General features: G+C 41.1%; 1 protein-coding gene across 1 annotated transcript; it reads left to right on the forward strand.

Moving 5' to 3' along the window:
* Nucleotides 1-947: 947 nt before the first annotated feature.
* KPLCE (KPRP N-terminal and LCE C-terminal like protein) lies at nt 948-2818 on the forward strand. Its single transcript, XM_015067542.3, has 2 exons — nt 948-1100; nt 1888-2818. Exon 2 carries the CDS (start codon nt 1909-1911, stop codon nt 2629-2631), a length of 723 nt encoding a protein of 240 aa, XP_014923028.1. The 5' UTR covers nt 948-1100; nt 1888-1908; the 3' UTR covers nt 2632-2818.
* The last annotated feature ends 23389 nt before the right edge of the window (nt 2819-26207 follow it).

A 26207-nucleotide genomic window follows, 5' to 3' on the forward strand; every position in this document is an offset into this window, starting at 1 on the left:
AGCCTACCTCACAGGATGCGCTTAATGCATATTATTCCCATGTCTCTTGCTGTATTTACTACATTGAAGAAAGGGAAGGAGGCAGATATTCAGGGACAGTGCTACATCCAGAAATAAAAAGCAACATGTTATAGTGATAAAGACCATGGCCTATGAAAGCAAACTGCCTGCGTGTGAATTTGAGCTTCTTACCTAATTGCTTTGTGACAATGGATAACTTCCTTAATCTTTCAGGAACTGTTTGGCACATAAGGAACATTCAGTTAAATGTTAGATTCCTCTATTATTGTTATCACACAGTGTTCATTTGGCTAGAATTCCCACTGTACTGGGTTCTTAGGGATCTAGGCTTGGTAGTGAGGTCCAGGAAGGTGAGGATGGGGAGGCTGTGAGGCACAAGTTGAGGATTGGAGGTCATAAGGGCATGAGAAGCTGAGGAGAGACATCCCAGATATAGAACCTGAGGTCTGAGATCATTAAGTTCCTACCCAGCTTCCCAAATAAACTTAGAATAACCTGCCAGTCCATGGAATTAACCTGGAGTTCTTGGGCGGGGAGGTGGGGGGGGGGGGAGGGGGCTGCTGCCATATGGAGGCAAAGACCACCAGGCTCAGCAACCCAAACCAGCAGGATTCACCATGGAGGCCCTTGGAAAGAACACAGTTTTGGCTGGGAAGAAGCAGTGTAGCTTTGGGCACAGTGTATGAAACACTGAGAAGCTGACAGCATCTTGGACGAGTCCTTAAAGACTCAAATGACCTAGAAATGGCTTCGTAGGTACAGATCTCACAGGTATCTCATCTCTCATAACTTCTAGGAAAAGAAGACTGACTTGTTTCATGAAGAAGGCCACAGGAATCATTTATCTCATGTTCTGGAAAATTCAGTGTCAAGCAGAGACATGCCCTGCCTCTGAGTGAAGAGCCAGGCATACTGGGGAAGAATCTCACTAATGCCGTGCCAGTCCTGGTCCTCGTGATCTCTCCTGCTTCATTTAGATGCCATTAAATTGCCTCATTGCCACCCTATAAAAGGCCTCTCCAACAGCCAACTCCTTAGATCCCTGGCTTTTTCCTGTCTCGCTCCTGTCAGCGAAGAGGGTAAGTCTGTGCCTGGGATTAGGGACACAGCAGGAAGGAGAGATGGCTCTGGGGTAGGATGAGGGTGGTCAGGACTTGTCATGAGGGCGGCCGCTGAAGGAGCTGGGGCAGAGCTGGTGGGAGCTGGAGGCTGGAGTGTGATGGGGAGAGGCAGCTAAGCTGAGTGGTGGGTCCTGCGTGAAAGGTATTCTCCAGAGAAATGCCGTCCTCTCTCCCTCTGTGTGCAGTCATGTGTTTTTCTCCTGGGTCCTTTTATGGGGTGAAGTGGTAGTCCGGCTCACTCGAAGAGCAAATGGTGGAAACTCGCTCAAACTCCGGCCTCATCAGGCTCTGGGGGCTCAGCTTGAGACTCACACTGGCTCAGGGGCCACTGATAAGAACTTGCCTTTCCTGGGGCTGCCTGGCCTGGCAGGAGGGAATAGGGAAGCCAGTCTTGAGAGAACTGGTGGTAAGGGAAAATCACCCGGGCAAGAATTACCCAAGGAGAATCTATAATGCAGTCACCAAAGTGAGTAAGAGAGGGGGCTTGGAGAATTGGGTAGAAACATACATCACTCCTCCCACCTCTTCATTTTCCACTGTGGAAACTGAGGCACACAGCCAGGCACAGGCAAAAAGCTAAACAAGATGCTTGGCTCTCAGTCCAGCATGTGTTAGGTCTGGGTGCTTGTGACCTTCTCTTTTTGAGAAGCCTTTTTGGCTTCCACTTACAGACGCTTCTATTCAAAGGGGATGCTGTGGATTTCCCTGGGAACCTTCCTAGTTCTGATGAGACCTTTCTTTTCAGATTTTGCAAAGCCACAGGAAGATGTGTGACCAGCAGAAGCAGCCACAGTTCCCCCCATCTTGCGTGAAAGGCTCAGGATTAGGAGCTGTGCAGAGTACTAAAGGTACCTCTGTGAAAGGCCCAGCTCCATCCCAGACTCAAACCTGCATGAAATGCCCAGCTCCATGCCAGACTCAAACCTATGTGAAACGTGTAACTCCTTGCCCAACCCAAACCTATGTGAAATACCAAGTGCCATGCCAGACTCAAACTTATGTGAAATATGCAGCTCCTTGCCAGACATATGTGAAGTGCCCAACTCCGTGTCAGACAACCTATGTGAAGTGCCCAGCTCCGTGCCAGACAACCTATGTGAAGTGCCCAGCCCCCTGTCAGACCCAGACGTGCTATGTACAGGGCCCTTCTTCTGGCCAGACCTACTACGTTCAGGCTCCCACAAGTGGCTTGGCCATGTCGTGCTGCACCCCTGACCCATCCTCTGCTCCCAGTTCCACCAGCTACTGCTGTCTGGCTCCCCGGACCTTCGGGGTGAGTCCCCTGAGACGCTGGATCCAACGGCCCCAGGACTGCAACTCAGGATCATCTGGCTGCTGTGAAGATTCTGGGTGCTGTAGCTCCGGGTGCTGTGGCTCCGGGTGCTGTAGCTCCGGGTGCTATGGTTCTGGGTGCTGCTGTTTGGGAATTATCCCTATGAGGTCCCGAGGTCCTGCATGCTGTGATCATGAGGATGACTGCTGCTGTTAAATACAGAATGGCCCTGCTCTACCTTCTGGAACCTTCACCAGCCTCTGGCCCCCTCCCTGTATTCCTGGTGATGTAGAATCTCACTGCTTCACCGTGTACTGTGCTTCTCTATCAAGGCAGCCTGCCAGAGTTAGCGCACCCCCAACCTTTGGCAAGAATAAAGCTCTGAATGCAATTCACAGTGACATCCTGTGTATTTGGTCCATATTTATGCTTTTCTATCAGAAAGTCTTCCTCTTGCTTCTCAACAAAGGGAAAGGTCTGTACAGATATGAACAAGCCTACCAAGCTGCTGCAATCCCAGCCTGGGATCCTGAGTATTCTAGAATTCTGCTAATAAACTTCCCTGTGCAAGTTAGCTGGAGATTTGGGGGTTGGGGGTGCCTCTTTCCTGCCCTCTGTTGAGGAGAGGATCTGGCCATGCTGAGGCCCTTATGGAAGCATGATTGCTATATGTAAACTCAGGGTTCAGTTTTCTGGATGTTGAAAGCCTGTGAAATCAGATCTGCTCAGGAGCCTCATGATGATGCCCCTGCTTCTGTGTGAGTGGCTCTATGGATTCCATTTTCTTATCTGATGTGCTTGCCCTCCTGCAGCCACAGGGTCAAGATCTGAGGGAAAGGGTGAGGACTCCCCTGAAGCCATGTTGGCCTGGGAAACACCCCTGGTAGTGAGGGAGATGTTGTCAAGAGGAAGGAGAGCCTTTTGGCATAAGCATCTGGGTCTCAGTCCAGACACCCTTCCATTACTTTGTTGACTCTGGGGGGTTGGAGTAAACTTTTATAACTAGAGATCGTAAACCCACACATTAAAAAATAGGTAGGGGGTTAGTGCTGTTCAAAGCAGCTTCACAAGTCCTGGTGCATGAGCAGAAGAGGCAGCATGTTTGGTGAGTATGTAAATGAACATTCCAACAAGAGCTGGGGACCTTGGGTTTGTTTCTAAGCAACCTCTGTTGGGTTGCTCTGGACCACTGGCATAAAGTCATCTGGACAACTGTGCTGCCTTTGAACATCTAAGTCACCCATGGTCTCCCAAATCATAACCCATCCCTCAGCCAAACCCACTGCAGCCCAGTCACTGAGCCCAGTGGTCTCCTCTTACAGCACTGAGTGGCTCCTGCAGTGTTGGAGGTCCCTGAGCTGCTCCTTCAGCAATGAACGTGGGAATGCAATGCTTTGTATTTATTAATTAACAATAAGGTAAGTAGAATGAGCTTATGTATACATTTGAATAGTACATTTGATGCCTGAACCATGGAGGGGTTAGGGGCCTTGATCCCCCACACCATCAAAATTCCACACTTTTGACTCCCCAGAAAGGTAACTACTAGTAGCCTTCTGTTGACCAGAAGCCTTACCGATAACATAAACAGTCAATTAACACATATTTTGTATATTATGTGTATTCTATCTTGTATTCTCATAATAAAGTCAGCTAGAGAAAAGAAAGTGTTATTAAGAACATCATAAGATAGAGAAAATACATTTATTATATTGTATTTATTGAAAAAAATCCACATATAATGGGACCTATGAAGTTCAAACCCATGTTGTTCAGCTGCACGACATTTATAGATAAAAATTAAGTTACTTTTTAACTTCTAATTCCACACTCTTTTCTAAGGATGCCTACACTGAGTTTGGATTAAGTCTTTGTCTAGCGCCCAGTGGTCCAATGTATGCAGACAATGGGTGGCATCCTAAAAGCCTAGCCCAACACTTATTGTAGGGAATCCATTTCATAACTCATATTTCTAAAACTCCTACTTTCTCTCCTCTTGAATTATCCCATATCATGAGCACAGATGCTCAAGATTCCCTCACTGAACACCCCCAAATACTCTCTAACATCCAGACAGTGTGGTTTCTTTTGTCTCTTTCTCCCTTGCACCCCCTTCCCCACCCCCGAATCATGTTTTATCCTGGTGGTACAGCCTGAGTCTCTCTGGCTGCTTTGTTACTTTTCTCTATTCTTTACCAAATCCTGGGATTCTCCTTTCCAGAGGAACTGACCCAGGAACAAAAACCTCTCCCTTGCCCCCCAGCGCTTTCTATTGTTTTTATACAGGGAAAAGGGAAGAGACTATAAAGCGTAAAAGGCAAACACAAAATTCTCTTGGTAGGGAGAGTGAGTAGAAGCAATGGAGATGAAAATAAACACATGCATTAATAAATCTCAACCCAATACATATCCTGAAGATCTCCCCTTTTTGTAATGTAGAATCACAGTATGTGATTGCTCTGTGATCATCTGTTTTCATTTAATAGTGAATATTCATCATCAGTTTTTGTTAGTGCATATAATTGTATCTTTTACTTCTTGTGGCTTGTTTTCTGACATTTCTGATGTGTGGCTAGTCAGTGATTCATTTAACCATCCCCTTGTTGCCCTTTATGATACACAGCAAAGCCTTGGATTGTTGAGTGTTCCGCAAGACGAGCAAACATTTCTAATAAATTTTAACTTGATAAACGAGTGATGTCTTGCAATATGAGTGACACTGAGCATCACATGATCACAACTGAGCCAAGGGTTCTTCTCTCTCTCTCTCTCTTTTGTTGTGGGATTGTGGGTGGCCGTCTCCCATGCTCAGATGCTTGGTCTCAGGCAGTGGTGTTTAGAAGAAATCAGTGATTTTTTCAGATCATTGGAAGGTGCCTACAACTGGCACTAGTATATTTTTTGTTACTTCAAAGCACCTATGGATAGTCCTTTGCTTTTCCATACATGAGTAAGCTTAGGAATACTTTGCTTCATTCTAGGTCAGGCTGCCTGCAGACATAGATCCTTTCTTCTGCTGCCTTATTGCTAGTTACATTAAATACAGTATATGATAAGAGTGTATTAATACCGTACTGTAGTCAACATCCATTAGTGATACTGAAAGTTGTCCTACATGATAACCTTCCTCTCTCTTGTCTCCCTCACACCAGTCACAAAGATTTTCAAAGGTAAGTTTAGGTTAATTTGTTTATTTTTCCTTATTATTTTGTATTTTATTACCATATTGTAATCACTTTTAAATGAATTTTTTGGATTGTGGAACAAATCATCTGAGCTTCCATTATTTCTTATGGGGAAATTCACTTTGATATACAATGTTTTGGACTACAAGCATGTTTCCGGAATGAATTATGTTTGCGAGCCAAGGTTTTACTGTATATTTTCATTCTCTTTCTCTTTTTATTTCCTTCTCCTACTTTTGGTCTCTCTCTGTTTGTGTCTCTATCATTATTATGAGTTGCTGCTAAGGTCTTTGTAAATATTTTTGAGGTTTTATATTGAAATATAACACACAGAAAAGTACACAAATTTTAAGTTCATCACTTAATGAACACATCTATGTAACTACCACCTAGACCCCAGAAAGTTAACATCATGTTGAAAGCAAATAAATCAAAGTTCTTGATCCCCGTGGAGCAGGGGATTAAGTTTGGACGCATAAGGTGGGGTAGAACAGAAATATTCTTCTATAGCTCCAGAAGCTTTGGGAGAGCCCTGCTGTGTGTCATGTAGGAAAGAGCATATATGGAGAAGCAGCCAATGGAATCTAGGCTTTCAAGACACCCAGAGTGTGCCTCCAGGAGCACCTCCCAGTGAACCCCAACACCTGGTGCTGGAGACTCCTCTCCCCTTACACAGACCTCAGGGGACTGAGTAGCCAGATGCCAGGACTTGAGAATTCCCTCTGAGCCTGGCCAGTCTGGAAGGTCTAGAAGTAACTTCTGTGTCTGATTTTCATTCATTTACATAATAAATAGTTATTGAACACCTATTTTGTTCCAGGCACCATCTCTACTGTGTTGTTTTACAGCAGAGAGGGAGAATAAATGATTAAAAAAATCCAGTAAATAAATATAAAGGTGCACAGCTATAAAGGATACTGGGTGTCCTGACTTCTTGTAATATGCCAGTTTTCCCTGGCCAGGGAGATCAGAAAGGACTTTTCTGAGAAAGTGCAGCTCCATCTCAAGGTTGAGTAGGAGTTAATCACAGAGAAGCAAGGGAAGGCTTCTCCAGGCAGAGGCAAGAGCACAGCCAGGGACTCTGTGGGAGGAGGGGGCCTGGCAGGAGGGAGGAGCTGAAGGGAGAGAGTGTGCAGTGAGACAGAGGGCAGGAGGGCCTGATGGGAGCTGCTGAAGGTGAGGATCGATGGTGTCACTGGAGATATCCACCAGGTCAAAGGGAACACTTGAGAGATTTCAAGGGGGCAGGCGACAGATACCATATTATTTGTGCCTATTAAAATTGATTTTTCTCTGCAAAAAGAAATTCATATTTTTAGAGCATCTAAAGGATCATCTAAAACAACTGCCCAGTAATATTAATTGACCTGGTTTTCTCCTACCCTGTCCTGTGTAGCTCATACACCTGGCTCTGGGCTTAGCTTGTACAGCTGTCATATGAAAGCTCAGGCTGCTCTGTGAGTAAGGGAGCCTTCAAGTGCCAGCATCAGGTGGTCTTTGCCTACAGCACAAGTACCTTCACATTGCATGATGCTGGAGTTCTTATCTCTAAAACTGATGAGTTAGAAAAGCACAGAATATTCAGTTTCAGGACATTTTAAGGCTAATCAAAAGTTCTACTGGTTTTTTTTAAAGTTAAAAAAAATCTCAATGTGCCATTTCTCATGTAAAAGAATCCAGATTTCCTGACTACTGGTCTTTCTACACTATCTATAAAGGACTCATTGGGAATGATTTAAAGAGAATGGCAAGTCCAGAGCATGGAAGCAATCCCTGGAAGACTGGGGACAGTGTCTTTGGATGGGCTGAGGTGCTGTTCTCTTGGGTTCTATCCTGGAACACTGGGGACAGTGTCTTTGGATGGGCTGAGGTGCTGTTCCCTTGGGCTCTACCCTGGAGCGCTGGGAACAGTCTCTTCAGATAGGCTGAGGCGCCATTTTCTTGGGCTCTACCATGAGTCTGCTTTCCTACAATTTTTTTTGGAAAAGAAAAGTCCTCTGAGTCAAATTCTAACCCCACTTCCCTGTGTAGGATGTTTTTTAATGATGTTTCCTCTCTCAGGAAAATGCCTCCTCCAAAATTATCCACGAGTAAGGCTAATACATACAGATAGACCTCATAACATTTCTAAAAATTAAGAAATAAACATATAGTCATATACATCTAAGTTTTTTACCTTAAAATACCTTATACATATATTGTATATGTATGTATAGCTAATATGATTTTTGATGTCTGCAGGGAAGGACAGAGGGAATTGTCTTTTATTTATTGAGGGTTTACTATGTGCTGGGTACTGTGCTGGTCGCTTTACATGAGATGCCTCTCTTATTTGAGCAAGGAGATGACTGATCTAAACTGCATGGCAGGTGTAGGGGGAACAACAGCCAGTGTTGTCCTAAGATTGGGACTTTTGAGTCAGAGGGGCCTATGTGATCAGACAAGTTGTAGGATCTCTCCACTCAGAGGGATGGTGTCTCATAAAACTACCTGAAATAGTGCCCAGTACATGCTAGGTCCACAGTCCATGAAGCCTTTGTCCTGTCTCTGGTTGGAGGGGCTCTGTCTGTAGACCTGAAAGGCTATTTAGAGAGTAAGAGAGTGGCAATCATATCAGATGAAGACTATTAAGAGATTCTCATGGTTTGAAATTTAATAGTTCTAAAGTAAAATGCAATGAGAGAATGTTTTATTTATGGATCTGATTATGAAAAGGTGTAATCTGATGATTCAAATGACTATTGTCTACCAGCTTCTTCCACCTCTGTTCTCATGCCAGATCTGAAACAGTTCTTTCTCTAACACTGAATAAGCCCCTTCACCCTTTGGGCCTCAGTGTCCTCCTCTATAAAACGAAGAAGTTGGGTGACACAATCACCAATGGCTGTTTCTAGCCCTGACCGTCTGTACTTCCAATTCTTTGACTCTTCCTCAAAGTTCAAACAAAGTAACTTTCCAAGAAAATGGAAATGGGGTAGAGGTTTGATAGCTAACTGGCAGCATCCCTTAAAGGGGCATAAGGAGTGGGGCACCCAGATAACAGCTCCTCCCCTGGGACTTGATGCTCGACAACAAGGGAGAATCTAGGCCAACTCTTCAGACAGAAGTTAGCTAGGGAAAATGTCACAATATGTCATTCCTTGTCACTGGTGTAAGCATCTCCACCCTGTTGATGGTTGCTGATAGCACGATTAGCAAGGTAGCTGTGTGGAACAGGTGGGTGATGCAGCAGACTGGGCCACAGTGAGGGGAGGGGGTGGAATAGTATGTGTGGCTCCAAAGGGCTGAGAAAAGTAGACAGTAACTAATATTCTCAGAGATCCTTGTGGTCAGCCCTCGTGTCTGATCCACATGCATGTTCTGCTGCGACTAGACAGAAGCTGTACAGGAGATGAGAACTAGGTCCTATCTGTTTGATGTCCCCAGAGTCTAGCACAGGGTGGTACTCAATATTTTCTTATCAAATAAAGAAATGAATATTCCTCATTAAAGTGTCTATCCTATGAGAACTTCCTATATTTTTTAATCCAGTCTGATTATCCCCAGGGAACAGTAGAGAAGACTCAGAGGCATAGTTTCCATGTATTTCTCAGACCGAAAAAAGTCAAGCTAAATACTATCAACTGTTCATTGAACCTGTTTCAGTGTTAAACACTCCATATATCTCACCTCTGGCCACGAGGCTCAGACTGTGCTACCTCAGCTCTTCACCTTACCCTGCTCCTAGATCACTTTACTACTAACTCTACATCACATATTTGTTTATTGTTTTGCCTTCCTACTAGATTGCTCTTCCAACCTCCTCAAAGGACTGAAGATACAGCCCCAAATAGAAGAATCCACAATGAATCTATCACACAGCTGTGGGTTGGTGCACACTTTCCCTAAGAAGTTTTTATATATATATATATATATATATATATATATATATATATACACACACATATATATATACACATATATATACACATATATATATATAGTCAACTTGGCTTCCATACAACACTCAGTGCTCACCCTACAAGTGTCCTCCTCAACGCCAATCACCCACTTTCCCCTCAGTTTGTTCTCTGTATTTAAGAGTCTTTTATGGTTTGCCTCCCTCCCTCTCTGTAACTTTTTTTCCCCTTCCCCTCCCCCATGGTCTTCTGTTAAGTTTCTCAAGATCCACATATGAGTGAAAACATATGGTATCTGTCTTTCTCTGACTGACTTATTTCACTTAGCATAGTACCCTCCAGTTCCATCCACGTTGCTGCAAATGGCCAGATTTCATTCTTTCTCATTCCCTAAGAAGTCTTTATTTTCAAACTTTATCAGATCTTAAGAACTTAAAATCTCTTTACAGAGTTTAAAAAGGGCTACAGAATTCTGTGTGGTATCCTGAATGGAAAGTTTTTTCCCCCATCTTTATTGAAGTATCATTGACAAATATTGTATATATTTAAGGTGTACTACACAACTTTGATATACATATATATTATGAAATGTTTGCCACAATCAATCTAATTAACATATCCATGACATCACACACTTATGTGTGTGTGTGTGTGTGTGTGTGTGTGTGTGTTTCTGGGTAGGCACATGTAAGATCTACTCCTTCAATAAATTTCAAGTACACAACACAGTATTATTAACTGTAGTCACCATGCTGTACATTATAGTCCCAGATCTTACTCATCTTATGATTGAAAGTTTGTCCCCTTATCCAACATCTCCCATTTCTCACATCCCCACAGCCCCTGGTAATCATCATTCTATTCTGTTTTTATGAGTCCAACTTTTTTAGGTTCCACATACAAGTGAAATCGCATGTAGGGTGCCTGGGTGGCTCAGTTGCTTAAGCGTCCTCCTTCGGCTCAGGTCATGATCTCTCTATTTGTGGGTTTGAGCCCCACATTGGGCTCTGTGCTGACATCTCAGAGCCTGGAGCCTGCTTTGGATTCTGTGTCTCCCTCTCTCTCTGTCCTTCCCCTACTCATACTCTCTCTCTCTGTCTCTCAGTAGGTGAATAAATGTTTAAAAAAATTGGAGAAGTGAAATTACATGTTGTTTGTTTTTCTACATTTGGCTTATTTCACTCAGCATAATATCCTGCAAGTCACCTATGTTGTTGTAAATGGCAGGACTTCCTTCTTTTTAAGACTGAATAATATTCCATTGTGTATATATGCCACATTTTTTTTTACCCATTCATCCATTGACAGAGAAATGGGTTGTTTCTGTGTCTTGGCTATTGTGAATAATTAAGTCACTTCTTAGACTTACTGCCCACACTAGCAGGTCAGAAAGAATTTTTTGTTGTTGTTTCCCTCCACTTATTTCCTATTTCTTGGCGAATTTCTGCCCATGAATGAAGATGTCTTTTGAAAAGAAATCTGTGTTCTTTGTTTCTGTGTAGAGCTACCTGACCATGCCTTCTCAATGAGGACAGCTCCCATTTCTGGAATAGGGAGAAGGTAAAAATGCTGCCCTGTGCCCATACCTCAATCTCCTCCATTGTCATGCCCATGCCTTGATAGAAATTCACATTCTTGCAGGTGTCTGAAAAAGAATCATGGCTTCTTCATGGTTCAGAGTGGGGTAAGGAGAGAAACTTTGAACCTTCCTTTAAAACATTACTGACATACTTTAAGAAGGCTAAGTTAGGCCTCCTTATGTCGGAGAAACCAAATTCACTTATTATAACTATAAAGTTTCATCAGAATTGTATTTTAAAATCACTCTTTTTAAAGAACTATTGTACTTTTAATTGGAAGTTTGGCAAATATATTTGAGGAGGAAACAAATCCTTAATACTATAAGAAATAATGGGAAATATTCAGATTAACATAAGTTCATTTTATACCATCCTTTCCCTGCTTGCACCCACTGAATCATGGACATGAAACCACCACTAATATCAATCCCACTGTAATTTTTATTAGTTATAACTCTCATAAAAACAAGTTTAATTTTTCCAGTTCATAAGAATCATGTCCTTCTCTAAATTCTCACATTAAAATCATTAATTCAATCAGAGAGTACTTGTGGTCCTCTAATTATATGTTAAAAGCAAAGAGTTGTGGACCTCTTAACTCATCTCATCTCATCTCATCTCATCTCATCTCATCTCAACACCCCTTTTGCATTGTTTTCATATTATCATCCCTCTAATCCTGTAGAAGCTTTTCATTCCCAGATCCCTCTTACTTTGCCCATCTTTATGCCTCACTGTTACATGCTGCAGTTATGGATATAGATAGATCTCTGCTCTTTTACAACCACTGTTCCCATCTCCTCCTTGGCTCATTTGTGTTGCTCAGACTCGACTTCCAGACATTCATACTTTTGTTTCTCAGATAATAGCCTCATCTGGAATAGTCTCTGTCTGCCTCGTGTTGAAGCTGGTGGAGCACTTGTCTGTTGGACCTTCTAGATAGTAATTTTATAAGACCATCTGTGAAGATAAGGGTGGTTTCCGAATCTCTCTGAATCCACCCTGTTACTTGGTACAATACTTTGCATGCAGAATGGATTTCATAAATGAAAGGGGATGAGACACACCTAACCCTCATTCTTTTGCCATCTTTATCTTCAGAAGTATCCACCTATAGCCTCAGGTGAGTCCAACAAAGAAAACAGAAGAACAAGACTTCTATATCAATTCTCTGTAATCAGGAAATCTTGCCAGGCAGAATGATGACTGTTAAAATACCAAAACATAGGAAATGATATCAATTAGAATAGTAGTAAGAGTGGTTAGAGAAGTAGCTGCCACTTTTTTAGGTCCAGCGGCATATGTTGTGTTCAGTGCTTCATAGGCAATATCTCATGTGATGCTTACAGATGAGCAGGACAATGATCACTATTCTGCAGACCATGAAACTAGTTTAGAAGATATAAGTAACTTGCTGAAGACAGCATAGATTGCCAATGGAGAAGTAGGCGTGATAACTTCAGTATTTTTGAATCCAAGACTGTCCTTAATAATACCTTCTATTTAGAGTGCCTTCTTTGCTGTCAATCCTCTGCCCTTCTAATGTCAGCTCCAGACTCTCTTGGCTGGGGGTATGCTTAGGGTCAGTACATTATACTTCCATTGATTATCATTGGCTTTTGAACAACTCTTTCTTCAAAATCATGGTGCAAAATCAAGGTCTCCCCTCTTTGAAATGCTATAGTTCTTTGAATCAACACCACATCTCAGCCATTGTGACATTATGGCATCTATATTTGAGTACTCTGTATAACATTCAAAAGTGGTTTCTTCATTCTGTTTTTTTTCCTACTTCATCACTTATCAATCTCTTAAACTTCATGAAATAGTGATCTCCACTTCTATCCTTACTCCTTTCCAAAATTATTATAAAGCCATTTCAGCCCTCACCATTGAAACTGCTATTTCCAAAGTCACCAGTGCCCTTAATATTGTCAAATCTACTGGATTTCATCTCTATAGCATTTTATGATGTGAATAACCTCTCTTTTTTTGAAAGTTTTCTTTCCATTTTTTCCAAAATGCCATGATTTTCTCTCAATTCTTCCACCTTAGGTATCTCAATTTTCTCTCTTGGACTCCTACACTTTACAACTCCATTATTTACCCATTACGAGTTGAAATATGAGCAAGTCTCTGTGTCTATTTCTATCTTTTGTAGGGGAGGAAAAATTCTCTACCCTTGAAGGTTTTCTAGCCTAAGACCTAAAGATTCACAGGAGGAAAAAAAGTGTATTACATGAACATGGAGGCCCAATAATGAAATTGAGACCCAAAGAAATGACGAAGGAAAGCATTTTTAAATAATTTTTAAACAAAGAGACAATAAATCTGCGAGGAATTGACAAGAAAAAGAAACACATGTTTGGGAGTTTTAACTTTTAAGGAATTCTAAATAGAATCCAGGCTGAGATAGTAGATTAGGAAAAAAGAAAAAAAACAACAAGGTTTGTTTCCACAGCTTTCTTGGCTTTAAGGTCGTTATTCCTGGTGAGAGGGATGTCTTTTTACTTCTTAGTACAGGAAGGGTACCTTTCATATGGGAGTTTTATTGCCTGCTTTGAGGGGCACAGAGGAGGGTCTGGATCCTTGTATTGGCTGTTTCTTAAGTAACTTTTGTTTAAAATAATCTATATGCCAAAGTGGCTCATTTCAGGGTGGCCTACTCTTGGCCCCCACAATAAATTGTATCCTCTTTTTTTTTTCTCAGCAAGGGTGCCGTCCTAAAGCAACCCTATACACCTGCACACCTTCAGATGGTATTTAATTACCAAGAAACCAATCCAGTCTGTAAGGTGGTGTCTTCTGTATATGCCTATTAAACCCCAGCAAGACTCTATTAGAAGACTTCTCTGTTCTCCAAAAAAATACCCTGACTTTGATGTGAGCTCATTAAAATTAGTGATAGTTCCTTATTCACAGCAGTTAAACCCTGTGTTTGCTGATTAGTAGATGTTCAAACAATGTCAAATTAAAGAAATCCACTTATGTCTTATTTTATTTCTCAATTCTATATGTCTACCTACCGAATGCAATAGCTCAACAATACAGTGACTGTAATTCCCAAGCTCTCATCTTCACCTTTCAAGCAAGAAGTCTGCTAGAACTTCCAAGCTCAAAACAGTGTTTGTCTCAGATAATGAGATGTCCTATGCATCTTACAGCCTCAGATGGCAGCGTGTCCTCTCTGTGTGCCCACTGCTCCTCAGCAGCGATCAGACCCCTCCAAGAGCTTTTCTTTCATGGCCTCTGCAGACTCCTCCTGGTTCACACTTTGCCCATATGATCCCACAGAGCTATGTTTTCAAATAATGCATTTCTCAGGAACTAGTACCCAGTATTAGTGGTGTCTATCAAGAAAAAAAATGAGCGTTTATTTGGGGATCTAGGTAGTGCAATATGGGAGACACAGAGATGACCAAAATTGAAAGTACTCTGAATTGCTAATTGCCAGCAGGAGTGCAAGTTTATAAAGGCAAAACCACAAGATTATGTAAGTTGTTTTGAAAGAACTATGATTGGCGCTGGCAGAGTTAAACTGACCATCTATTACCAGATTGACTATTTAGCTAACAGATGTTACATTATCTCCATTTCAGTCGGCCATAGAAGGATGTGTTCTAGGAGGGGGTCCAGTTGCAACTGACAAAGCCCAAAGTTCATGGTCTTCTGAGAAGGCCAAGCATAGGTCCTACTTCCTCAATATCCTTCCCACCCTATTTTGAATGACTCTTAGCAATGATTGCTTCATTCTGGAATCTTCTTTCACAGTGGAAGTAGTTCTACACTTCCCTGGCCATCTGTCTTGCTACAAGGGATTCTGAGTCAGCCTCAGTGCCTTATAAACACCTGCCTTCCTCTCCCCTGGTGTTTAGTATTGTGTCAGATACTATACCACACACATGGAACACAGAGGAGTCTTAAAACATGTCCCTGCTTTCAGTGGGGTCCAAGTTTAAGCAAACATCTGGAAAAACTGGGTAACTTCCCTTAGATAAGAGATACAAGAACCTGAACACAGATGAAAACCTCTTGAACATGACTCACAGTCACTGCTTCAGAGTCATCCTTAAAGACTACATGCACCTGAAGGCCATTTGTCACCTTCCTGTCACTGGTATCTTGTAAAATTCTGGGCCCAAGAAAGAAATGCATATTTATTGACTTACTGAAGGAGTAATGTGTGAAGGTTGAATGGCTGGTCTGCAGCAGACTGGGGGCAGATATCCTGCAGCCTCTGGCTTCTGGAATTACTCTCAACCCTACATGCATAGAGATCCAGGAGCCCCAGGACCAGGAACATGAGCAGCACCTCATCCCAGGTGTGAAAGTTGAGTGTTTGGCAGAGGGAGTTTCCAGGAGCAGGACTGCAGGAGGCAGGGGGTGAGGAAGGAGTAATGGTTGACAGCAAGGGCACTGTGATGGCAACAGAAATCATGTGAGGGTTTCTGCAACTTGCAGATCTCTTGTCACATCCTGCCCTGACTTCTCCTGGTCAGGTGAGTACATGGTGAAAAACAGGCTACAGGTTGGGAATATTCTAGGTTAGGGAGAGAAGGGCAACAAGAAGATGACACCATGGGCTGTAGAGTAGAGGAAGAGGAGAAGGAAGACAGAGCAGTGGAAACAATGTTGACTAAGTGGACTTCTCTCTTGTCCTCTAACAAGAGGTGTTGTTGTAGATGACAAGAATCCACCCAAAATGTTAAGGATGACTAATCCTTCACAGTAAGGATTCTGAATTATGGCCAGCAATGTTTTCAAGTGGTTCTGAGACCTTATTCAGGGGTGATTGTAGGGCCCAGGTAGGAAGATGGTTGGTATCTCTGGGAAAGAACAGAAAAGAAGAGAGAGAGCTTTAATTGTAGTTAGTTTCACTTCCCATCCATTTCCAGATTCTGCTTATAGATCTTGCTCATAAAGTAGCTTGTCTTGGGTGAGGACTCAGTGAATGCCAGGATAAAGGACACATCTGCTTGTCACCTGTATGCTGATGGTTGGATGCATTTCTCCCTAGGTTACTGACTTCCTCTCAAAATGTCTTGCCAGCCAAGCCAGCAGCAGTTCCAGGCTCCTCACAAGTGTCCCTCAATTGCCTACCCCAGTGCCCAGCCCCATGTCTCCCTCCAGTCTCTCCTTGTTGTGGCCCCAGCTTTGAGGGTGGTGGCTGTTGCCTGAGCCACCATATATGCTGCAGGTCCCACTACCACAGACACCAGAACTCTGGTTGCTGTGGCAGTGGCAATGGCCAATAGTCTGGAAACCCAGCTGCTGTCACAGGTCTGTGGTTCTGGCTGCCGCTGGCCGTACCATGAGGACTTCTAACAATCAGAATCAGAGGAACTGCCCCCAGCCTGTTGCTCCTTCCTGCTTTCCTGTCCTCTGTGCCCTGCAGACTGAGCTGCCGAAATCTTCCAATGGAAACTTCTATATTTTTCCCTAAATATTTTCCAGTTTCTTCCCATCTGAGTCACAAAATAATAAACCCATTGAGCCTATCTGGCATCTCACTTAATTTATTTTTATTTTTATTTTTTTGCCAGCAGTACTCCACAGGTCAATGTTAGCAACTTGGCAGGACCCAGCCCTGCTCTGCCTGGGGACTGAAGCCTGCTCAGGAGTGTGGGTCACCTGGTCAGTCTCTATTCACAGGAGGTCCCTGGAAAGACCTCTGTTGACCTTTCCTGCCACAGAGAGGACAAGTTTAGGCTTCCAGTTGCCAATGGAGGGTACATGTACGTTTTCTCCAGTTTTATACCTATTTCTCCACTATATTTTTAATGAATAATAATAATAATGATAATGTTTCTAACTCTTCATATTAAGTGATCAATTAAATAGTGCTAGTACTATAGCAACAGCAAAAGCCTGGAAGCAAGCAAGCTAAATGCAGATCAGATAGAAGGTGGATGAGTCATTGTTACATAGACAATGTTACATGAGACAGTGATTCATTGTCTCAAATGAATGAACTAAAGCAGCACACAACACACAAATAAGTGAAAATAGCAATTCCAAAAAGATTACATGCAGCATGATACTCTAAGTTTTAAAAAAGCAAAATATATAATTTTTGTCTGTTGTATATATGGTTGGAAATAAACTATAGAAAATGGAAAATGAAGTATAGATAAAACCTTTTTTTTGAAATAAATATTTTGGTGGGGAGCAGCACAGTGGGGTATGTGGGACAGGAACATGTGGTTATAGGAACTAAGTTATTGTTAAATCCTACCTTTAATTTGGGTCAGTTCCCTAGTCTTTTTATATTATTAAATGAATGAATGAATGAGTGAATGAATGAACAAATGAACGAAGAAACAAACAGATGGACAGGTCAGCAAACTAAATAATGAAGAGGAGGGCAGTGTGTCTGAGTTCTCCATTTCTATACATCTAAAGTCTTGTGTTGCCCGAACGTGTGTCACATTCATTAACTTACATAATGTTCTAATTTGATTCTTGATTCCCCAACAATTTTATAAATTAGGGAACAGGTCCAGAAAAGTTAAATAATTTATCCACAGTCACACAATAAGAACAAAGCCAGCTCCTCGGCAGTGTCTGAGCCTTTCACTCCTGTTCTCTCCTTTTTCTCGTCACTTCTCCTGGGCAGTCTTATCTTCTTCTGTGGCTTCAGTTAACACTGTCACTCTGATGGCTAAGATGCCCTTCTCAGAGAGCCCTTCATTGACCCCTGAATCTAAAATAGCTCCTTTGTCTTCATTTCACATATCACCAACAACTGGCTTCTTATGTATTTACTTTTTGTGCCCTCCTCTTCCAACTTCAATATGAACTTCGTGACAGTGTGAACCTTGTTATCCTGCCCAGTGCCATCTCTCCAGAATCTAGAATGGATGTATGAAACATGTTTTTTGTCTACATTGCTCCTAGGTCAATGTACAAAGTCCATACATTTTCCTGAGCTTCAGACTGATTCATTTGGGTGCCTTGCCAATTCTACCAATCAAGGGCACTATTCTCATTTCAAATTAAAAACTTACAGTATAAAAATCATTCCGTAGTCCTCCATTGATCAAACCTCCTCTCTGTTGATTTCAACTCAGAGAATAGCATCATCATCTGCCCAGTTTAAAACCTGAAGACATCTTGAATTGTTGTCCCTTTTGTGTCCCTCCCGCTTCTTGGGTATTCATTGGCCAATAACAGGTGGAAGTTTCACTAAATCAAATGACACTCTGGAAAATGTGTAAGAATGCTTCTTATGATATAATGATTAATTCCATATCAGGTGGTCATTTTAAGTGCTTTATTACATTATTGAAAATAGCCTTTCATTAGTAATACATGTGAATTAAAGACCTATGTACTATTTCAATGCAATTCTGATTGTATGATGTTGAAGTAAGTCACTAACTTCTCTCTCTGTGTTCAGTGTAGTCTTCTGCCAGAAATGGCTAACATAATCACATAAATCATAGGGTTGTTGTAAGGATTAAATGAGTTACTATGTTCAATTAAATGGCTTAGTACAGGACAATAACTATTTGCTCTTGTGTGACACAAAACCCTCAGGAACACATTTATTTTACAGATTACAGTTCTTCTCCAACCACCATCATGATCAAACTTACCTTCATCATTAATGTTAGAATCATCATCATGATATGGTCACTCCCATCAATGACCTTGGTCCTTCAAACCAACCTCCATAAGTAACTCAGCCCACATTATTCGTTTCTTTCCTGAGTTCCTTTTCTGTCTTTTTTGCAATCAATAATTCTTCACATTTCACCCTCAGTTGGATACTGTCCTAATGTATCAACAAAAACTTCAAGAAATGGTGGTTATTTCATGTCTGGCCTTTCTTCTTCCTTACAAAGTTGTTTTTCACTTCTTAATTACTTACCTTCAATAATTATTATTATTTACCACTTTATATGACCAATACATTGACAGAAAGAATAAGTAATGATTTCTACTCACACGTTTCCTTTGAAATCAGTCTCTCTGAGATCACTATTGATGTCCTAACAGCCAAATGGAATGGACTCGCTGGGGCATTTTGCAATGATGATCACCTTCTTTTTAGGACTCTTTCTTTGAATAATGCAATCTTTCCCCCCACCCTTTCTTAGGCTAGTACTGACCATTCTTATGCTATCCATTCTTTTTTATTGCTGGCTGTCCATCAATGAAGTCTTGGACTCTCTGGTTCTCTTTGATCCCCAAAACATGATGACCTCATTCTTGCCATATCATCAACCAGATACCATGTCCCTTTCCAGTCACATTACACACCCTCCCCTAAGCTCTAAGAGCATCCAGGGCTTCTAACAGAAAGGTCATGTGTGCCCTCATCTGTCTTCCACACTGGCTTGTGATGGTCTCCAAGGCCAGAACAATTATTCTTGTATTTTGAGCACTTACTAGAGTGCTCCCTCCAATGTACAACATATATCTCTGCCTGGTTAGGTCTACTTGTCTGTAATTTCAGATGCATTAATAGGCAAAGCATGAATTTTCACATCTGAGTATTCCCTACCCTCATATGTGGCCTTGAAATGAAGCCCAGGGGAATCCCCTATGGCCAAGTGACAGAGTTGTCACTTACCTATCACCTCCCCTTCCAATCTCCTATGGACTCACATCACTGTCGCTATCATGATCCCACAATCCTTTATGCTGTCTCCTGGCCATTGATTGGCTGTCCCTCGAGCTCCCTTTTCTGGTCAGTGACCTGAGCTTCATTCCCTTGACTGGCCTGCTCGCATACGTGCACATCCCACTGATTTTTATTCTGGGTTGACCTGTGCTCTAGGTCTAATAATAAAAGTACTATTTCTGAGGCACTGATAGATCCATGGTCAGTCACATTTGACTGAGTGTGTGCCCTCCCTCCTTTCTCCTTTTGGACTTCTCCAGCCCACAGAAAGGAATCCTCACACCCAAGATTCTCCTTAATTCTCTGAGTCAGTGACATTAACTCATTTCTTCCTTACATCTACCCCTTTTGTGATCACTCAGTGGGACTCCTGGGAGGATGGAAAAGAGTAAAGACCAGTACAGATTCCGTCCCAAGTGGGCTCTCCATCTGGAAAAGCAGAGAGACATGCCAATGGATGTGGCACTCTTCTGGGGTAAGAGCTGTTAGGGAGCACACTAGGTGAAAGGGCCCTCCCTCTTAGAGCACATAGTAAATGGCCTTACGGTGCATTGTGTCCAGGTACATCCTTAAGGAAGCTGGCTGATCTTTGTGATGACAGCATCTTATAATCTGGCCTCAAAACAGACAATACTATTTGTTGACTTAATGAAGCAGTGAATGCATGAAGGTGGAATGGCCGGCCTGCAGCAGACTGGGTCTGGAAGCCTCTGGCTTCTGGGATTCCTCATGGTCCTGTGCAGACATCCTGGAACCCCTGGGCTGGGAGTATGAGCAACATCACTTCATCCCAGGTATGGAAGTGAGTTCTCGGCTACTGCCACAGCTCTGGAGTCTTGTCCAGAGGAGCAGCCGTGAGAGGGCAGGTAACATAGACCTCCCCTCGGAACTCTCCCTCCCTTCCCCTTTTCTTCTGTTCTGGAGTTTGAGATGCTACAATGAGGTCTTCTTTTATTCCTGTGCTCCCCAAAACTCCCCATCCCAGGCACCTTTCTGTGGAACCAGCATTCCACATGGGAGAAAATAAAGTTTCTCCTTCCAGCACCCCTGCTCCTTGTCCTGGCAATCCCTTGGCACCACCTCCCTGCACCCCAGCCCCACCAGTGTGATCAGAGTTTCTCCAGGCAAAGCTTCCCAGTTCAGGTTCTGAACATCCCAACCAGAGCACTGCATTATCCAGATAAGCCTCTAGGACAAAGATCCAGACCAATATAATGACTTCGTCCCTTAATCTGGAAAAGAGAACTTCTTCCCTTCTGTCAGTCTCAGCGTTGGAGACCAGAAGCCAACACATGTGCAGGGTAGTAGCTCTTATGTTTCTTGTGATTTATATTAATTTAAAGAATGTTCATAATATGTATCACATTTTATTTCTATAACATTCTTTGATAAATCAGCAAGCGAAACACAACCAACAGCATCAAGATATGAAAATCCAGAAATTCAGGGGAGCCACAGGAGGGGACATGCGAGGACTGAGACTATGGTGTAAAGCCCAGTTCTTACTCTTAATTATTTCTGAAGTCACATGACCAGGCCTACATGATTTTATACTGCAAATAATTTTGGCTCATTGCAAATTGTTTCAGAAATGATTATTTTTCCATTAGGTGAGCAGTATGATGTAATAAAAATGGCTGTAATGTTATGCAATAATAATATAATGGTGATAATAATGATAATTGTGTTTATTGAGGACCTATTCATGGCTTGATTCATCACGTACCTTTATGAGAGTTTACAACAGCTATGAGGCAGACTGTTTACATTTTATACGTGATGATATTAACCAAGGCTGAGAGAGTCAGTGACCTGCTGCTCCACACAGATGCTTGGAGGGACAGCCACAGGATAAGCCCAAGCATGTCTGCTCCTAGAGACCTTGCCATTTTCCTGGGGTGCTCAGTCTCCTGACCGGTTTTACTTCTTGAGATCCAACAGCATAAAGTGTGGATTGTGTCAGAGGGTGCCTAACACTAGCATAGAATCAGCAATCCATTTCCTGGGTTAAGACAAATAATTCCTACACCTGTGTCCCTGCTTCTGCTCCAGCAACCTCCACACCACCCCTTGCAGAGCACCCAAAATCTGATCTTGCCGCACTTCTGCTTAGAACTGTGGCTTGCCATCTGAGGATGTACACCTAGTGGCCTTTCCTCCTGCCCACACTCACTGGCAGCTTTCGGTTCTATGAATGTGCCACCATCCATCCTGTCTTGTCCTCCTTGTTGTCTCTTCCCACATCCTGTTTTCTCATTCTAGCATGTTCTTCATGCTCCAGTGCTCCTTCCTTATCTTTATATCTCAGCCCCATGTTCCCTTACTCAGGAAAGGCTTTCCTGACCTCCCAAAAGCTCTCATGCTCTGTGAACCTCTCCTGTCAAATGCTGATCAGAAATGCCATTGATCATTTATCTGTGTGGCCCTTTGATTAATGTTTGTCTTCTATTTGACTAAGAGCTCTCTAAGAACAGGGGCTATGTTCCTTTGTTTGTTTACCTTACCACTGTATTGCCAGTGGGTAGTACAATGCTTTGTACATAGTGAATACCAACTAGCTGAATGAATAAGTGCATGCATGGGAGAATGAATGAATCATCATCACCATCTTTAACACCATCATCTCTTCAATCTGTATTAGTTTTGAAATATCTTTTTTAATTTGTAGTCTATCAGAAATTGAAATTCAACTGGGCATCCTGTATTTTTATTTGCTAAATATGGTAACTCTACCACAGACATTGCCTTATTGTGCTGTGTGGCTCACTCAGTTTCATGTTTGGAGGGTCACAGTCCCATTCTCCCACTGGTGAGTATGTGTGGCTTTTTCTCCAGAGAGAAAAGGTGAAGTCTTTGGAAAGCCGTGGCTCTTGGTTCTCTTTTCTTTAAGTGCCTCCTTTCTAGGCCCCTACCCTGTGCTTACATCGATCAAAGTCCTTACTCATCACCCGGCATTGCAAATGTCTTTATGTGTTTTCTGTATTAGACTGTAAGATCCTCAAGGGCAGAGGCTGTGAGTAGCTGCTCAGAGAGTGTTTGTTGAGTGAATTGATGATGATTATTCTTAATCCAAGTCTAGGAATCCAATAGGTGATATATAAATACTTGTTGAGTGAACCATAGTTAACAAGCTCCACTTCATGAACTAAGATCACATCCTTTTAGCATAGAGTATTTGAGATAATGACTATTAATAGGGAAAATATAAAAGAGCAGTCAGCACCAAGAAGAATACATACACTATTTCTTTGGATTACAGGCCAACTTCTAGTCAGTCTGCAGTGTTCCCAAGATGTTTGGGGAAAATGCCTGACTGAGATTCAAGCAGAGATTGACCCCTGGGGGTATTTTAGGAGGTACCATATGCAACAGGGAGACTGGATGTCAAAGTCTGTGATTCTGTGCTTCATGAATGTGATTTAGATTTTACCAAGATTTAGAGATATATCTCTGTGTGCATGCACATGCACATGTGTGTGTGTGTGTGTGTTTATATAATATGTATGTTACATATATACACATATATACATACATACACATATATACACGTACATATATAAGTATAATCTTTATTGAGATACAATTCACATACCATACAGTTCATCCACTTAAAGTGTACAATTTAATGTTTTTAGTACATTCACAGAGTTGTATAACTATCCCTATGATCTAATTTTAGAATATTTCATCATCACAAAATTAAATCCTGTGAAATCATGAAACCATTAGCAGTCACACCCCATTCCCCCAAGCCCTACTTTCTGTTCCCACAGATTTATTCTGAAAATTTTATAGAAATGGAAACATATAGTATGTGGTCTTTTGTTACTGGCTTCTTTCACTTAGTCTAAAGTTTACAAGGTTTTTCCACGTTGTAGCATGTGTCAGAACTTTATTTTTTAATGGTAAATAAATATTCCATTGTGTCAGTATATCACATTGTGTTTACCCATTAATCAGTTGATTGACCCTTGGGTTGTTGCTATGGTGTGGCTATTGTGAATAAGTCAGCTACAACATATTCACATACAAATTTTTGAGTGGATGAATATGTGATATTTTCATTTTGATAGAAGTGGGTTTGGTGGATTACATAGTTAGTCTGTTTCACTTGAGGAATTGCTAAACTGTTTTCCATAGTGGCGGTACCATGTACATTCCCACTTGCAAGGTATTGAGGGTTTCAATTTCTCCATCTCCTCTCCAAAACTTATTGCCTATTTTTTTTTATTATAGTCATGCTAGTAGGTATAAAGCAGTATGCCATTAAGTGTTTAATATGCATTTCCTTGATGACCTGTGACTTTGAACACATTTCCATGCACTTTTTGGCAATATGTGTATCTTCTTTGGAGAAAAATCTATTCAGATTCATTGTCCATTTTTCTTTTTTAAAAATTTTTTTAATTAAAAAAGATTTTTAAATGTTTATTTATTTTTGAGATAGAAGCAGAGCACAAGTTGAGGAGGGGCAGAGAGAGGGAGACACAGAATCCGAAGCAGGCTCCAGGCTCTGAGCTGTCAACACAGAGTCCAATGTGGGGCTTGAACCCACAAACTGCAAGATCATGATCTGAGCTGAAGTCTGATGCTTAATTGCCTGAGCCACCCAGGTCCCCTTCCATTGTCCATTTTTAAATTGTAATATCTTTTTATTATTTAATTGTAAGTGTTCTTTATATATTTTAGGCACAAGTCCATTTTAAGTTGATTTGGAAATATTTTCTCTTATTCTGTGGGTTATCTTTTCACTCTTTTTGAGGTTTAAAAACATTTTTTTTAAATTTGAGTATAGTTGACACACAGTGTTATATTAGTTTCAGGTATCCAATATAATGGTTCAATATCATTTCTATATATTATGCTATGCTCACCACCATTATGCTAGCTACCATCTGTCACCATGCAACACTGTTATAATACCATTCTCTATATTCTCAATGTTGTACCAATCATCCCTGTGACTTATTCATTCCATAACTGGAAGCCTGTACTTCCCACTTCCTTTCTCCTATTTTGTCCACCCCCTATTTCCTTCTTTCTGACAGCCATTCATTTGTTCTCTGTATTTATATGTCTGATTCTGCTTTTTGTTTGTTTATTTGTTTTGTTTTTTAGATTCCACATATGAGTGAAATTATATGGTATTTGTCTTTCTCAGTTTGATTTATTTAATTTAGCATAATACCCTCTATGTCCATCCAACGTGTCACAAATGGCAAGATCTCATCTTTTTTATGGCTGTGTAATATTCTATTGCATACATACATTCCTTCACATGCACACACACACGTGCACACACACATATGTAATCTTTATCCATTCTTCTATCTGTTGACACTTAGGTTGTTCCCATATCTTGGCTATTGTCAATAATGCTGAAATAAACATAGGGATGAATATATCTTTTCAAATTAAAGTTTTCATTTCCTATAGGCATCTTTTCGCTTTCTTAATGATATCATTTGCAGCAAAAAGATTTTAATTTTTACGAAGCCAAATTTGACTATTTTTTCTTTTCTTGTTTCTGCTTATGGTGTTGTATCTAAGAAAATATTGACTAATTTACTTCTGTTTTCCACTGAGAATTTTACACTTTTAGCCTTTAGGTCTTAATCTATTTTGAATTAATTTTTATGTACAGTATGAAGAATAATATATTTTAATCTTAATTTCACCTGTATACTCCTGTGAACAATATATATGACCTTATTATACAAATTTATCTCATCTTTCTGTATACATATCTAATGTTGACACTATTATCACAGCTTTATATTTATTTATCTCTCTTTCATTGTTCTGCCTCAGTCCATAATTTTATCTCTTTCTCTTTCTCTCTCTCTAACTCTATTTCTATATTTACAATTTGAATCAAATATTAAGACCAAAAGTAACCAAAATTTATCTAGTCCAACTGAAACCCAGAGAATTCAAGTGATTTTGCTGGAGGCAAAATCACACAGCTTTTCATGTCTTCTTTGCATTAATAAAAGAGATTTATAATGAATAAAGAAATTTTATAGTAATAAGTTAACCTCAAGATTAAATTTAGACAAAAATATATATAAAATAAGGTATCAAGTATCTAAACTGGAAGGTAGTTTATCTTTGAAACCCACAGCAAACAAATAATGCAAACATAAAAAGTGAATCTATGTCTTTATATTCAATTTAATCGAAATCTCATCTTCTTTATAGCTGATTTATATCTACTGAAGTCTTTCTTCGTGTCCTATCAGGCAACCAACTCTTTTAATTGGCCCCTGAGACTTATTACTAGACTGATTTTCATAACGTCATTCAACAAACATTTAATAGGCACTTTCTAGGAATGAGGCTTTCTGATAGACACAATCTTCTGCCACCAAGATGCTCATCATCTAGTGAAGAAACCAGACACATCAGTAAAGAAGTGCAGTATTTGTAGGTTCCATAAAAGAAGAATTTTGGGGCCCCAGAGTGGATCATTTTACCTGAGGTGATGGCTGTAGTAGAG

Source organism: Acinonyx jubatus, chromosome C1, assembly GCF_027475565.1.
Source record: "Acinonyx jubatus isolate Ajub_Pintada_27869175 chromosome C1, VMU_Ajub_asm_v1.0, whole genome shotgun sequence".
Taxonomy (NCBI): Eukaryota; Metazoa; Chordata; class Mammalia; order Carnivora; family Felidae; genus Acinonyx; species Acinonyx jubatus.